The sequence below is a fragment of the Chrysochloris asiatica genome, unplaced genomic scaffold, assembly GCF_000296735.1.
Source record: "Chrysochloris asiatica unplaced genomic scaffold, ChrAsi1.0 scaffold00007, whole genome shotgun sequence".
NCBI lineage: Eukaryota > Metazoa > Chordata > Mammalia > Afrosoricida > Chrysochloridae > Chrysochloris > Chrysochloris asiatica.
Genome location: NW_006408525.1, coordinates 25,233,635 through 25,249,507, shown reverse-complemented (window position 1 = coordinate 25,249,507; position 15,873 = coordinate 25,233,635). Strand labels below are relative to the sequence as shown.

Genomic DNA, 15,873 nt, shown 5'->3' with positions numbered 1-15,873 from the left:
GAGAGGGGAGGAGCCTGTACGGGCTGTGGAACTGTGGCGTGCATAAGAGTATGTCTGTTTCCTCTCGAGTGCATTTCTGTGTACGTCCACTAGAGGTTCCCTAAGGCTACACCACCTGACTTGTAAGAGTTCCGTAAACGGCGTGAAGAGAGTCGGGCCTATTAGAGCGCAGGACGTAATGACGCCAGAGTTGCCGGGCAGGTTTCTCAATCAAGCTCTGCTTGCCCCTTCCTGGCCGGGGGTCGCATTCAACTTTTGCGAGATTGGTCCTTAACGGCCGTCGGTGTATACGACGCGAAGGAATAAATGAAGGCTGTGAAGGAGGAGCTAGGCAATTGGACTTAGAATAAAACCGCATGGGAGAGTAGGAAGATCTTTCTGGAATCTAGTTTCCGTCTTAGATTTTAGTTTAGTGCTGAAAATGAGGCTTACAGTTGCTGCCGCTGGGAAGTGTGGGTAGGGAGGAGGGTGTATTTGTGTAAAATCACTCAAGATTAATAAAACGGGTCCACTCTGTACGGTCCAGGGCTAGCCACGTGAGGGATGAAAAACAGTCTAAGATCTTAGTCTACAAGAACGTCAGACGAAGATCAGCCTTGGGCTGTATTCTGAGCAGAGAGAGAGCCCCCCTATTGACTAAGGTTTCAGGGAGTCATTGTGCTTCGAGACAGACATCCTTGGGGAAATGGGAACAGGAATAATGGTGTACCTAAGGACATTCCCAAAGGGACGGAAATTGGACCAGAACCCTTTCACTTCTTTTTAAAGTCAGGAAGAAGCTAAAGGTCTCATTTACTTAATATACAGCTTTCTCCCTACCTTGGAACTTTTCTCCACAGAAAGAAGTCCTGACCTGACATTTAGACCTAGGACAGACACTACACGACAATCTAGCCCTGTCTTAGAGGGCAGACTATACGTTTGAACCTTCGAATCTTCCTTAACCTTCTACTGCAGCAAATAGTTCCTTGTACTAAATGCCACTTGCTAAATAGAAAAATATATGCTCCAGTTTTAAGGAACATGCTTTACCCAGTTGCCCCTATGTGTCCACATTCCCCAAGGCTGGGAGATGGTTGGCAGGACCTTTGAATCATCCGTGGAATAAACTCATTAAAGCTGCTTCTTCATAAACCATATCTTAACTGAAGCTGGGCGAGAGTGGTAAAGGAAGAAAAGAAAGGAGCTTTGTTGTTCATCCTTATAATCAAAGAAGTTACCCTTCTGGATTTTTAGGATGTTAGGTCACCACTCTATTAAGTTTACATCACAAGGGAAAAACAATCAAGTCAGCAGATAGCAACCTAGTATGTCCATGAGCAAGAGTCTTGGACCATGCCCCAGAATGGGGGAGGATGGCTCAACACAAAGCAATTGGCAGTTGGTGAGCGAGAGAACGAGCTGGGGGTAGCCAAGAAGACAGAAGAGTTTGGCTCCAATAGCCAAAAACTACTTAAAACGAGATTGGTGAAAGATGTTAAAACCCAGCTTTAGGCAGAGGCGGATGGTATGAATCCAGCAGTTTTATGAGACTGCAGTAATTGCATGCACATTACCAGGTCCATATGCTAGGCTACCCACAAACCTTCCTCCTACAACCACTCTGAATTGAGGCTGTTGATGGTGGTGTGCTGTGGAGTTGGTTCCGACTCAGAGCTATTCTGTATAGGGGTTTTGAGGCTGTAAATCTTTACAGGAGCAGAAAGCCTCATCTTTCACCTGCAGAACAGCTGGTAGAGTTGAACTTCTGACCTTACAGTGAGCATCCCAACATGTAACCCATTATGCTACCAGGGCCCCTTTGAGGATAGATGACAGAAAGGTAAAGTAAGAAGACAGTATCATAATTTATTTTGAAAGTTTAAAATTTTATTTTTGGACTCCATTTTTTTTTAAAAGACCCCTCTGTATTTTCTATTCATTGTAAAACAAACTTGAAAGTGGTCTTACTCTTGTTTGGGTATGTACTATGTATTTCTTGGCCCTGCCCTTTCCTAAAACCTCAACTTAGGTCCAGAGGACCTCAAAGGATCCTTTTTGAAGACAAGTTCTTTAATGATCTTCTCATTTTAGAATTTAAGTCTACATTCTATACCTTCGTAGTTCAACTAGCATGTCCCAGGTGATGTGAGGATAGTATAGTAGTATTCATGTACTTAGGATCTTTATATAGTGTTACAATGTCTGTTTTTTTCCTTATGATAGATTATTTCAAAGAAAACACCAGAGACATTCAAAGTGACATTTTCCCATTAAATCGAGTAAAGCTTGTTTTTTTGAGTTACAAGTGGGAGGGTTTAAGGATGGAAATTAATCTTTTCCTTGTTGTTCTTGCTGAAATGGTTTAACTTTTAAAAGTTAAAGAACTCCTAAGAGATTGAAGCATCAGGAGGAATTGCAGAGCTGGGGGTATATATGTTGAACTGGTAGGAATTGTTTATCTTAGGTGATCAGTTCCACCATCCTCAGCTTGGTGATTCTGAAACACTGCTTGGATGTTGCAGACATAGCATATTGAGGTAAGAAGGCATTAGGGAAGCAGGAACCAAGAGGCCAAAGGCAAGTTAGGAGGTTCTGGTCAGCAGTTGCAGGAGGGAGAGGCCAGCATAAAGGGCACAAAGTCGTGGGAGGGTGTCTGGGTCCCAGGTGTACTGGGGGCCTGATCGCTGCACTTCCAGGCCACTCAGCCCTACTAGGGCCTCCGTTAGGGTCACTTCCTCTTCCCCAAGGGAGGAGAGCAGGTTAGGTTGCAGGGGGAAGACACCTTCTTTATCCTGCAGGAAATTCTGTTCCATTGTGCTCTCCACCTGCAAAGAACCAGACCAGCATGAAAAGACAGAACGGGCAACCTCTCTTCCTATTGCCCAACTCATAAAAACTACATTCTCCCCTTATTATAATTGTGGTTGGTTAAGTGCCATCGAGTCAATTCCAACCCATAGCAACCCTGTACAGGGTTTCCAAGGAGCAGCTCGTGAGCTTGAACCACCAACCTTGCAGTTCAAATGACTTTACAGTCTGATGCATTAGCCCACAGCACCACATGAGGCCTCCATTTATTATTATTATAACGCCTTATATCTGCTTTACAGCCATTCCTTCATCTGGGCTTTTTAACAGTCCTGTACAGTAGGTTGTTGTTGTTGTGTGCCATTGGGTCAGTTTCGACTCACAGCGACCCTGTATAGAGTTTCTGAGAGCAGCTGGTGGATTTGAACTGCCGACCTTGCAGTTAGCATGGTTAGTGGTCCAGTGTTTATCCTACAGCACCACACCAGTAGGTAGCACAATTATTTTTAGTCCCATTTTACCCAGGAATACATTGAGGTAGACACAGAGTTATTAATAGTTTTGTTAAATATCAAAGCTGAGTCAGATATTTCTGTTTCTTCCACAATAAGCTTACAAGCCAAGATCACTGCCTTAAAATTCACTTTTCTCCTCTTGTTGAGAAAATGACAAAAAAAAAAAAAAAAGAAAGAGAAGAAAGATGGAGACAAATGAGAAGTAGGCTGGCATAAGATGGGACCCTTTAGGACTGTAATGTTATTAGCCGAAATCTGTATCTTTCCATTCATTTTAGCTGCTTCTCTCTAAACTCTCCAGGGCATCTACATTTTCTCTCACCAGCTTTAGCTGTACAGGCAGGATCTTCTTCTCCATGGATTTTACCAGTAGCTTCTGTTGGGCTTCACTTAGCTCTGGAGAGAAAAAAGAGGTGTGTATTGCTGGTTTATAGAGGAGTACAGATTCCAAATTGTTGTTATGTGCCGTGGAGTCGGTTCCGACTCATAGCGACCCTGAGTAGGGTTTCCGAGGCTGCAAATCTTTACGGGAGCAGAAAACCTCATCTTTCTCCCGCGGAGCACCTGGTAGTTTCGAACTGCTGACCTTGTGGTTCACAGCCCGATTCGTAACCACTGGTAGCATAGTGGTAGCTCCGCGGGAGAAAGATGAGGCTTTCTACTCCCGTAAAGATTTACACCCTCGGAAACCCTGTACAGGGTCGCTATGGGTCGGAACCGACTCGACGGCACTTAACAACAACAACAACAACAACAGATTCCAAATAGGTTACTCCTGGAATTTCATCATGCATCCATTCATGGTTAAATGTCTACCTTGCTGGGTATTAGGTAAAATGAATACTCTCTTCACCCAAGGACCTTGAAGTCTAGTGTGATTACAATTCAACGTGCTAAAGGAGACCATAGCTGAAGGATTTAGTCTTGGCATTCAAGGGCAGGCTTCCTAAGTGAGCAAACATGTCAACTTACACCTGAATTTAGCAGGAAGATTAGAAGATATTACCCTATGAAATTAAAGCTATTTACCAATATGAAAGTAACAAATTTAGCTATGTAGAGAAGTTTGACATATGTAATTGATAAAACTAGGGTGATTTCTCAATCTCTCCTAGCAAGATTAGGCTGTCTCCTCACACCCTCCAAGGTTTTAAAAATATAAATGTAAATTCGTTAACTGGTATAATTTGCTTGGCATATTCATTCATTCATTTGTGATCCCTGAAAAGTTATGGACATGAAGACATTATTCTCTACTCACCTGTTAGGGCTCCAAGGAAATAGAGGACTGCTCCCATAGCCTCCTTTGATAGCAGGACATCTTTTGGGAGTGCCTCCAGGGTCACTTCATGTCCTTTGTCTAGAGCCCCTTCAAGCTGTGGGAAAAGGTAGATTACTATTGAAGATAGCATGGGGAAAGGACCCAGTATGGTGCCAGGCACGCAATAAGCCCTCAACATGTATTAACTCTCTCCTATTTCCCCATTTCTCTTTCAAGGCAACAAGTTCTAAAAAGTATTGGACAATGACTATTTGTCATTGAGTCTTGGACTCTGAAAAGGTTCTAGTCCTCTTCCAACAGAGGGTCCTTCTGGCCTGCTTTCTCCCCTCTGTCCATCAGGACGGAGCATGAATCTGTGGGAATTTGCACTGTTGGATCTTCTCCAAGAGGACAAAGGGCTCAGTAGTGGCCTGGCAGCCTGGGGAGGTACTTGACTAGCACTGAGGAAGGCATCCACTGTTGACTCCCCCAGACCAGTATCAGATGCCCCTACTGCCTGTGATACCCATGCACACCTTTACTGAACACTTCCTTCCCCCACCTCTCTCATCCTTCCAGAGGGCCTCACCGTAAGCTCAAGATCTTGAAGCTCCTTTTTCTTCCCTAAAAGTTTGCTGAGAGAGCTAAGCAGGGAGCTTTGCCCTGCTTGGCTTAGCTTCTCTACTTCTTGGGCCTCTCTTTGAACCTCTTCCTTTAGTGTCTTGAAGTTCTGGTGTTCCTCTCCTATGGAACAGTAAATATGGTAAATAAACAAGCTGCCATCTGGTACCTCACCTCCCATTCAGTAAGCATTCTCCCTGAAGGCGTCCTTCACTGAGCCCTCAACAGGCCCTTGTGCTTTGCTTCCAGTCTTGAGCCTGCCCTGCCTTCTTTCCTTACCAAGTGACCCATCAGCCCTAAGATGCTTTGGGAGAAGGATCGGGACAAGGAGGTGGGTCAGGATCCATATTATCATATAACCTAACAGTTAATTCTCTTAATGCAATCCCAAGCCCATCCTGTATCATTAGATACTTGGCTCTCATTTTTCTAAGACTCCATCTAAAAGTTGAGAGGAAAGATTTGTATTCGCCATGAGTTAATTGACAAAAAGGAATGAGTGAAGACCAGAGTGGGACTGCTCCAAGGCCAATGGCTCTGTATCCAAGATGTAGCTGGATTCAAGGATAACCTGAACCTCTAGGGGCCTGGAATCCTAGAATATGTCCAGCCTGCTTTGGAAAGAGTGGCTCCCTGAAAATGGCTCCGATTTCTAGGGTCTGTGACTCAGCACTAGTCTTCTCCTCCCTCTACCCCAACATGCCTCCCACTGCCTTCATGCCAAAGCCTTGGAAGAAAATCACAAAATTTCTTACCAACATCAGATGCTTGGATCACTGACAGAAAGAAAGAGGGGGGGAAAATTGATTAAGAATGGAGTCCTTCGGAATGTTAGCCATAACCAGAGGATGTGACACTAATGAGGGTCAGGAAATATGGCCTGTATGTCTCCTGGGAGAGTTCAAGCAGTCATCTTAAAGATACTCCCGCTCCATTCCTGGGAGGCAGGAAGGGGTCAGGAGAAATGTAATGCATGTGAAAAGGGGGTACCTGGAATAAGTTGACATTCCTGATGCTGCACTACAGGTATAGCTACAAAGCCTTTGAGGACAAGGTTTCTGATCACACCACCTGGGCATCTTATCCAAAGACTTTCTACTACCCCTACTATTTCTTTTCCTAAGCTTTTGGGAGTTCTGCCATGCTTTAGAGAGATGCTCTGTCATGTTCCCTGTTGGTCCCATGGAGAAGGAAGAAAAAGATTGGGATTTTAAAATTCAGAGTCAAGAAAGTTGCAGTGGAATGAAAGGAAACACTTACGGATGAACTTCTCTTCAGATTTTCCTGGAGACAGAAATAATGCACACATGTCAGCATAAAGTTCAGTTCTGCCTTTTCCCTAGAGCAGTTGTCGAGGCAGACTTCGATCGGGGATCATTATAAACACACATGGAGATTCTGTTAGCTCATCCACCACCACCGTTTGGGAACACACACTGTCTCCAAGTCTTTTTGTATGTTTCTCAGTCTGCCTTCTGGTCTTTCTGTTTCTTTGTCTCTCTTGTTGTTAATGTCATTGAGTTGGTTCTGACTAATATCAGCCATGTATAGCATTTCCAAGGAACGACTGGTGACTTTGAACCACCAACCTTGTGGTTCAAACCAACCTTGCAGTCCAGTGCTTTATCCCACAGTGCCACACCAGGGCAATACTTATATGCCTTTCTCTGTTTTTCCTAAAGTTGAAGATAAATATTTTTAGGGACTTGGAAAAGAAGACTAGGGGCTCTCTGGAGGATTGTTGTTATGTGCTGTTGAGTTGGTTTCTACTCATAGTGACTCTGTATAGGGTTTCTGAGGCTTTTAAATCTTTGAGGGAACAGAAAGCCTCATCTTTCTCCAGTGGAATGGCTGGTGGGCTCAAACCTCAAGCCTTGTGGTTCCCAGTCCATCTTATGGAGGATAACAGTATATTAATAACAGTACACTGTAACACAATTTTATAATATTAGAGGATAGAGAGTTTAAGTGGATAAAGCAGGGCTTTGAACTGCTTCATTCCAGCATGAACCCTCCACTGTGAATTCACTTTTCAACCCCACAGAATTATTTGTTAAAATGTAAATTCAGATTCAGTATATCAGGGTGAAAAGGAAAATTCTCAGCAGGGCTAGTAGAGCTGGAATGAACCGGTTTGAAGCCCTGGGATAAAGACCGGGGTAGGGCAGAAGTTGTGGAGAGCCAGTAAGGAATTTTACTCACCTCCAGGTGGGAAGGTCTGCATGTTATCATTGAAGATGTGTGGAATATCTGTAAAGAGGGAAAGAGTGGGGAGTAGAGGGACCATTACAATTGTAAAGTCGCAAGCCCATGGGTTCTATTAGTGACAGGATCCTTCCCTGAAGATGCCTCCCCCAAGCCTCTGCTCTACCTCCACTTCTGGAAGTAATCTTTTATTTTTTTTCCTGCTCTGCAAATGTTCTTCTGTGTTAATATTTCATTCCATCATGTGACACTGCAGGATAATGCACTGGGCCACAAGGTCAGTTTGAGCTGCACTTCTAACCCACCAACCACTTCTTGGAAATGCTACACAGGGTCACCATGAGTCGGGACCAAATTGACAACACTGAACAACACTCTTGCATTATAGTACCGGTGTCTCTGTTTTCATCGTTGGCTATATATTCTTAAAAGGAGAAGTTGTGCTTGTACATCTCTGTATTCCCTTCCCCCGTACTCCCCCCCCACACACACACCCAAAAAACACAGGCCCAGTACACAGGAGATGCTCAGAACCCAGGAGTGCCATCATCCCTCCCTTCAGAGCAGCCCCTGTAACTGTCCAGGCAGGTGGACCACATACACTCATTCCCTAACATCACCCAGGAGGGGGCCAAGCTGCTGGTATTGTGAGGGTCATTTTCATCTTGCAGGGAGAAGATGTTAGTCTTTGCTCACCCCACTTATCTTTGCCTTTGACCACCAGCTGTCTCACTCGGAAGGCCAGGACACAGCCCTTTGGGATGGTGACAGCCTCCTTGTGGTTTAGAGAGCCCTAGGATTAGACAAGGAGGAGTCGTGAATCTGCAGAGAACCTAAGTATGAGAAACTGGGAGCATAGAACGGGGAGCAGGTGAAGGGCTAGGCCTGAGAGCCTTTGGGGAGATTAGAAGTTGGGAACCCTTTAGTGGTATTTCTGATCATCATTCCTCACCAGTCAGACTCTGTGATATGGGCTTCAAAACCCTTGCTTTCCGTTCTAGTGAAAATTCCTCCAAAGACCTGTATCTCTCCTCCTGGTTCAGTCATGAGATGGGAACTGAGCAGATCTGCTCAAGCACCTGGCTGTGCATCACCGTGTTCAACTGTAGAGCTCCTGCCCAGGTCTTGGTTGCTTCTTCCTTTTAGAATCTGTCTAATCCTCTGCTCTTTCAGGGAGCTTTCCATGACTAACTCCAACGAGGCTCCAGTTCATCCCTCAACTATTTATACAAATAGATACAGGTATGTTTAGCATTACTTAAGGAGCCCTAGTGGTGCCATGGTTAACATTCAACTGCTGACTGAAAGGTTGGTGAATGCACTGAACTACTGTATGGGAATAAGACTCAAGGACCTGTTCCTGTAAATATGACAACCTAGAAAACTCCACAGGGCAGTTCTACTCAGTTATATGGGGTCACTATGAGTCAAATATTCACTCACTGGTACCTAACAACAACATAGCATTACTTATTTACAGACTATTTTCCAAGACTGTGTTCTCTGGATTTTAGCCTACATGCCAACTCCATGAGACTGAGAACTCCCTGAAAGCAGAGAAGTCTCCCTTTAGATTGGGTGAGCCATGAGGGAAAAGCCAAGGCTCTGAGTTTCCCATTTCCTGTGGCATCTGACCCAGGAATCTGCCCATATTAGGCATCATTGACCAAAGGAGGAGGAAGTATGTCTGGCCCATTGGGGTCTGGATTTTGAGGAGCAGGGAGAAAGACTGGATCCTATTCAGTAACCTGAGTGTTAATCCTCCCAAGGAGGAGTGGTTGAATCAGAATGTGTGTGTGTGTGTGTGTTTGAACCAAACCTGTAGCCCCAGTGGGGCGAAGAATGGGAGGGAGAAGCATCCCTGTGCCTTGCCAGCTCTTTCCAGAGTAACCTCCTGCATGGTTTCCACCACCTCCATTACTACATACAAGTTCTCGCCTCGATCTCGCATCTCCTTCAAGAATGGATGCTCTTCTTCCAGCTTCCTGTGGCAAGAGAAACATATGGAAACTGTTCCGAACTCCTCTCTGCACTGGGTCAGGCCATTCTCTCTTGTTTTTCATTCCTAGGAGTTAGACTTTGTGGTGTCAGGACAAGAGTAAGACTCGGGAGACTCAAGATTATGGTTGGAAACCCAGCTCTACTGTCTAGAGGCAAAGCAACTTCTCTGAGTCTTAGTTGCCTCATCTATAAAATGAGAATATTGACACTTACCTCCAGAGTTGTTGAGAGATAAAATGTGTCATCAGTTGGCACAGCACCTGGCCTGGAACAGGGCCTCGTGCTTGCTTCCTTCTACCCAGAGTAGATTCCCCCTCATCTTTCCCCAGTTCTTAGCCCTGCTCATCTCTTTCAGGATCTTTGCTCTTCACCTCTTAGCTTTCTTTTACTAGTCCCTCCTCTTCATTTGCGCCTCTAGTTTTATTACAAATATAAACACGTCCTTGATCCTGAAAATATACTTTCTTTGATCTTGCTACTCCCTCAAATTACTGTTCTATTTCTTTCCTTCATTTCATTGGCAAATTTCTCAAAAGACATGCCCATACTCACTGTGTTTACTTCCTCACTGCCCACTCCCAAATTATTTATAATCCGGCTTCTATTTCCATTGCTCCGCTGAAATCACAATGCCCTCCTACCCACAAAACTCAAAGACCTTCTCTGATTCCTCCCTAATGGCACAGGGCCCTGCTCCCCACACCTTCCTTGTGTCCCTTTGTTTCTGATAACATGGTATCACCCTGTTTCTATCCCTGTCTTTCTGGCTTCCTCCCTATCTCTTCTGTCTTCGTCCCATTTTCCAGTTTCTTTGGTTCCTAAAATTTTGTATTTTCTAAGATTCTGTTCTTATTCCTCTGTTCTCTGAACTCCTTCTAACAGTTCCCCTGCCCCCTATTTCTATAGTTTTAATTTTTGTGCTACTGAACTGACTTCTCTCCTGAGATCCACACCCTTATTTCCAACCTCCTCCGTTGAATATTCCCAGCTGATGTCTCAGTGGCACCACAAACTGAAAATATCCAAAGAGAACTCATAGTCTTTTTCCCCAAATACACTTCTAGCCTCTGTCTTCCCAGTTCTGTTAATGGTACCACCTGGGTAAAATCTCACAGCCATTGTTGACAAAACCCTCGCCCTCACCCTAGTATCAGTTGCCAAGGCCAGTCTGTTCTAGCTCCCCATTGGTCTTACATCCATTCTTCTCTCTTCATTTCCACTGCTTGTCTCAAGTTTCTGTCTTCATGATACCTCCGCCTGCTTCAGACCCCTATTCCACTTCCTCCATCTGGTCAGATTAATCATGAGGTACACCAGAGCATTGTTAGGGGCTCCCTTGTGCCTATGGCATAGTCCAATGTCTTTGGCCTGTGTCCAGCTACATCCTCTATTTGTCCCAGCCATACCTTTTCTCTACCTACCAAACTAGCTATTTATGTTCCCTTATAGGTTTCAAAGGAGCTCTGGTAGCACAGTGGTTGGTGTACCAAAGGCCAGTGGTTCGAACCTACTCACCACTCCATGGGAGAAAGATGTGGTAGTGTGCTTCCATAACGCTTTATGCTTTGGAATCCCTATGGGGCTGTTTGTTCTAGCTTGTCCTGTGGGGTTGCTATGAGTCAAAATAGACTTGGTGGCAGTGGGTATAGGTTTCAAGATTTCTCATCCATGTGCCTTTGTAATGCCCTTCTCCTAGCCCCATGTGTTCAATCGCTACTCATGTTGCAAGGCCTAGATCATAGGCCACTTCCCCAGCTAGAAGTCCCTCAGACCCACCACAAAACTTGGCGGAACCCCACCTATGGCACTTACTGCTTCTTGCCTGGATTATAGTTACTGATATATGCCTGTTTTTTCCTCCTATACTCCTAGATTTCAGGGTTCTTGGGCAAAGAAGTTCTAGGTATACCCCAGAGTCTAGCATGGTGCTTTCTAGTCAGAGCTATATAAATATCTACTGGATGAATTCCAAGCACCTCATCCCTCCTTACCAGCTAGTTCCCCAGCCCTCACTTCTTCCTTTCGATCACAGCTATTTGCCTACTTAAAATTCAGTTACCCTGTTAAGCTAAACATCTGAGGGATCTAGCATCAAAATCTCACCTGTCTAATCCTTATGCTGCTGAGGGTGGCACCCCCAAATTTGGGCCTGGTGTGTGTATCTGGGCCAGACAGAAGGCTTCATTTATGGGAGCCACAGCGAGGAACAGATAAGATCTCTTCCCTGTCTAGTTTCTTTCTTAGAGTTGGAAGGAAACTCAGAGATTATCATCCAACCCTATCATTTGACAAGAAAGAAAACAGGTCCTGAGAGGAGAAATGACTTTTCCAAGGAATGTGGTGCCTCACAGCTGGTTCATGTGAATGCACTCAGCCTCGTGTGTTTGTGGTGGGTGGGGAATAGTGAGGAAGTGGGTTGGAGGTAGAGGAAGAATGGAGAAGAATGGGCTAGGACCTGGCCAGAAGGGTCATCTTCCAAGAGCTCCCCAGTGGTGGTCACATGGGCGAACCTCAGTGTGAGGGTCCTGCGGCATCCTTTCATTGTGTGCTTCGGCCCCCCACCCTACCGCACCCTGGGACCTCCACCCCAGCCCTGGCCACTGTCACCTGTCTTCTTGCAAGCTCTCCAGGGCCCTGGGTGACACACTGAGTGTCTGAACCTCCAGGGTGCTGTTCCGGGACAGTCCTGCAGTCCCCGTCACCTTCACTGTCTTTGGCATATCCACGTTTCCCCCCACACTGGCATCCAGCATATTCTTAAAGCCAAAGTTCCCGCTATCTGTTGGCTCTGCAGAAGAGAGAAGACAGAAGCAGTTGGTCTGAGTGGCGTTCCCCCGCTACTGCCACCTCACCTCCTAATGAAGACTTTGGACTAGGTGACACCTTCCCAAAGGATAGAGGAAGGCTGAGAGCCTGGCCCCCACCCCACCCTGAGGCTGACCTGCAGGTGAACTGCCGGGCTCAAGCACGTCCAGGAGGGTGTAGTCGGTGCGGACATAGCGGGCACCCCAGAAGAGTGTGCTCTTCCTCTTCCTCAGCACCAGGCAGAAGGGATGGAAGCGCTTGAAGTCAATAAGACTGTCAAGGGGTACCAGGTCCCCTCGAGGGTTTAGCTGTCTGGCCAGGGCCCGGGTAACATTTTCAAACATGGTCATTGTATCTGCAGAGGAAACGGGAGAGTGTCAGGGTGGACACCGGGGCCTGGTATAATCCCCAACAGAGAGAGGCCACCTGGCTCAGGGCAGGAGGTGAGAGGGAAGTTCTCAAAGATGACTGGATTCACAGAATGTCAGAGCTGAAGGGAACCGAAGGAGTTCTCATTTATGATGAAGCAGCTAGGCCTGGAGAGATGAAACAGCTCATCTGAAATTCCATAGTTGACTAGAGAGACCAGACACTTCCTTCTTAAGTGTCTCTTTTCGCACTCCACATTCACTTTTTTCCACAGACACAAACCCTGTTGGAGGATTTTATTAAGCATGGAAATGAAGCTTCTCACACAGATGGGCCAACCTTGTCTTCCTCAGGGGAGGGGAGCAGCCCGCACTGTGCTAAAGGACAGAGGAGGCAGATGCTGCTCATCTGCCCACTGGCCCCTTCCTTGGATGAGGTACACGACAGTGTCCTACATCCTGGACTTCTCTCGTGCTTCCTCATGGCTCATAGGTGTGAGTAGACCCACCTCCCTCCTAGGTCTTCTACTCACTCTGCCTGGATTACCCCCTCCCAATCTGAAGAATCCATTTATCCTTGAACACTCAATTCAGTGTTGCTTCCGCTGTGAATGCTGTCTTCACTTCTTCAGGTGGTTAATGTTCCCAAAGCCCTTTGTTCATCCCTTCTGAAACACCTGCAGCTTGATGTTGTTGTAATCTGTTCACCTGACTCTCTTGCCTACTTAACTGTGACCTCCCAGGATGCAGGAAATGAGTCTTAGTCATCTCTATAATATCAGCACCAAACACAGTGCCCGGCACAGAGTTGGAGCTTGGCAAATGAATGTGGAAAGAATGAATGAACAAATGAACAAATAAATGGATGAATGTGAGTGACAGCACCTTGGAGAATGCTGGGCCTCTAAGACTCTGGGGTCTCTGTTTTTGAGGCTCCAATCTAGGTGCTCAGACTGGATGACCAGCCAGCACAGCTAGATTATCCCTAAGAGTGGAAGAGAACACATCATTTGCCTGTGGTGCCTCACAGGGCCAGGGAAGCAGGAGGCATGTGCAGTCGCCAGGACCATTCTGCCAATCACCTGAGCTCCCAAGAGCACTTTTCATCTCTTATTCCTGCGAGGGCCAGGGTGGGATGGACAGCCTCCCAGGGACAGCTGGGTGCATGTGGGAAGGATTTAGGTGACCGTAGTCCCCTCACCAGAGAGGGCTTATCACGATGTCACCCCAGTGGTCTGCGGGTCTCACCCATTTCCATACAGCCCTGGGATGCCCCCTACCTCCTGTGCTGTCATCGAGTTCTTACCAGGGAGTAGAGCTGGGGTCTGGCTGGCAGCTGGGTGTAGGTGCACGGGTGCAGATGGTCAGGTTGAGGGTCCAACGCTCCCTCAGTCTGTAGGTTGAGAGTGGCTGTCCCTCGTCAGGGCAGGCTGCTTTATGCCTCAGTGAAGACAGGGATGTAGCTTCCAGGGACCCCGCCTGCCCAGTGACCCCACCCCCTCCTGTTCCACTTCTGGGAGAACAGCATCAACCTGTTCCACATATGCCCTGCCTGGGGCCCCAACCTCCTGCAGGGCTGAGGGGGTGGGCAGGAAGCTGCCAGGCAGGTGTCAGCGTGGGTGGCGGGATCCAGAGCCCAAAGATACCTGGCAACCAAGATGGGCTTGATGACTGAGGTGGGGAAGGGAGCCTTGGGGGAAGGGAAGAGGGTTGGCAGTGGGAAGGAAGCATGTGTGTGTGATGAGGGATGGCACCTCTGTTCTGGTACCCCCATGGTCATCAGGAAGCATCTAGGATGATGAGGTCTTGTGGATGTGATGAAGGGGATAAGAAACCCTGTGTGTCCAGATTCCCACATAGAGCAGAGCAGCTGGAAAGTTGTCTCCATCTTTCTGCTTTTCAATCTATGAATCAGTACCTCACTCTATTTGTATAACCTACATATAGGATAAGCACTGGACTACTAACCACAGGTAGGTGGTTCAAACGTACCAGCTGCTCTTCAGAAACCCTGACTCGATGACACTTAACAGCAACATCTATGTATGGTGCTGCTAAATGGATAGGTCTGTGTAGGCAGAGATGGAGACACCCCATGGGTTTTCTGTTTTCGTCTTCAGTGACTCTACTCCTATGGAATATTGTATATGCACATGCATACATATACAGAGGCAGAACCAGAACCGGTTGCCATTGAGTTGACTCCAACCCATGGTGACTTCATGAGTGTCAGAGTTGAACATTCCATAATGTTTATAATTGGCTGTTTTCTTGGAAGTAGATCACCAGACATTTTCTTCCAAGGTGTCTCTGGGTAGACTTGAACATCCAACGTTTTAGTTGGCAACTGATCGTGTTGACCATCTGTACCACTCAGGGATTTGGGGCATCATGAAGCTCCTGGAAAAGCTGAACTCAGATGCCTCACCACAGGGCACTGCGGTCCTGCTCTCATTTTCCGTGCCTGTTTGTTGCTGTTGTTGTTATGTGCCGTGGAGTGGGTTCCGACTCATAGCGACCCTGTACAGGGTTTCCGAGGCTGTAAATCTTTACAGGAGCAGAAAGCCTCATCTTTCTCCCGTGGTCCCTACTTAGAGGATTTTTAAAGGGAACTCTTTAGAACATCTGGATCAGGTCTCTACAAGCAACGCTCTTGACGGATATGTGGGCTCTGACCTGGATAGAACTGAGCCACCTACACTTACCTGAGGCTCTTCTCAGCATTATGACTCATCCAAAAGGAGTGTAAACCGACCCCAAAAGTCATGATCTTTCCTGTTATACTCAACAAGGCTCCATAGAATTGTCATTACCCACATTTATCCCCAAAGTTCCATGCATTATGGAAGCTGCTCTCAAATAGCTCTTTTCTGATTAAAAAAAAAAAAAAAAATTAGAAAGCAAACCCTGTTCTTGCTGAATTTCTGATCTTCTTGTTCACTGTCCTCCTCATCTGCTCCATGGCCTTCTGGGTGACAATCTACTACTACTTTCTTCCTCAGTTCAGCAGCTCTTAACCATCAGCTTAATCAAACAGCCCTCCTCCTTAGAAGGGGCAGAGGCAGGGCTCTGGTGTGCAGGAAGTTATCATTAGACATTTAGGCCCAGTCACATGCATATATCTCTGTCTGTTTTCCTGGGTGTCTTGTCCTCTGTATCTCTTAATTAAAAATCCATTGCTGTCCAGTTCCTTCTGACTCTTAGCAGCCCTGGTGACACTATGGTTAAGCACTCAGTTGCTAGTTGAAAGATTGACCGTTCAAACCCACCCAGCGGCTCCATGGAAGAAAAACCCTGGCAATCTGCC

The 15,873-nt window shown here is 46.4% G+C and overlaps 1 protein-coding gene across 1 annotated transcript; it reads right to left on the bottom strand.

Moving 5' to 3' along the window:
• Positions 1 to 2,564: 2,564 nt before the first annotated feature.
• On the bottom strand, positions 2,565 to 12,548 carry GSDMA (gasdermin A). The gene is made up of 11 exons (XM_006833669.1): positions 12,335 to 12,548; positions 12,001 to 12,181; positions 9,212 to 9,377; positions 8,089 to 8,185; positions 7,390 to 7,437; positions 6,448 to 6,471; positions 5,943 to 5,963; positions 5,156 to 5,310; positions 4,567 to 4,681; positions 3,628 to 3,701; positions 2,565 to 2,807 (listed from the first exon to the last, which is right to left on the bottom strand). The coding sequence occupies exons 1-11, from the start codon at positions 12,546 to 12,548 to the stop codon at positions 2,565 to 2,567; spliced, it is 1,338 nt and encodes a 445-aa protein (XP_006833732.1).
• Between the last annotated feature and the right edge of the window lie 3,325 nt (positions 12,549 to 15,873).

Bases quoted from the DNA above. Each gene is read 5' to 3' on its own strand.
- GSDMA (XM_006833669.1), bottom strand. From the start codon at position 12,548: ATGACCATGTTTGAAAATGTTACCCGGGCCCTGGCCAGACAGCTAAAC. The intron at 5,964-6,447 runs GTAAGTGTTTCC...TCTTTCTGTCAG, and splicing joins ATCTGAAGAGAAGTTCATCC to TGATCCAAGCATCTGATGTT. The intron at 4,682-5,155 runs GTGAGGCCCTCT...CTTTTCCCACAG, and splicing joins TTCAAGATCTTGAGCTTACG to CTTGAAGGGGCTCTAGACAA.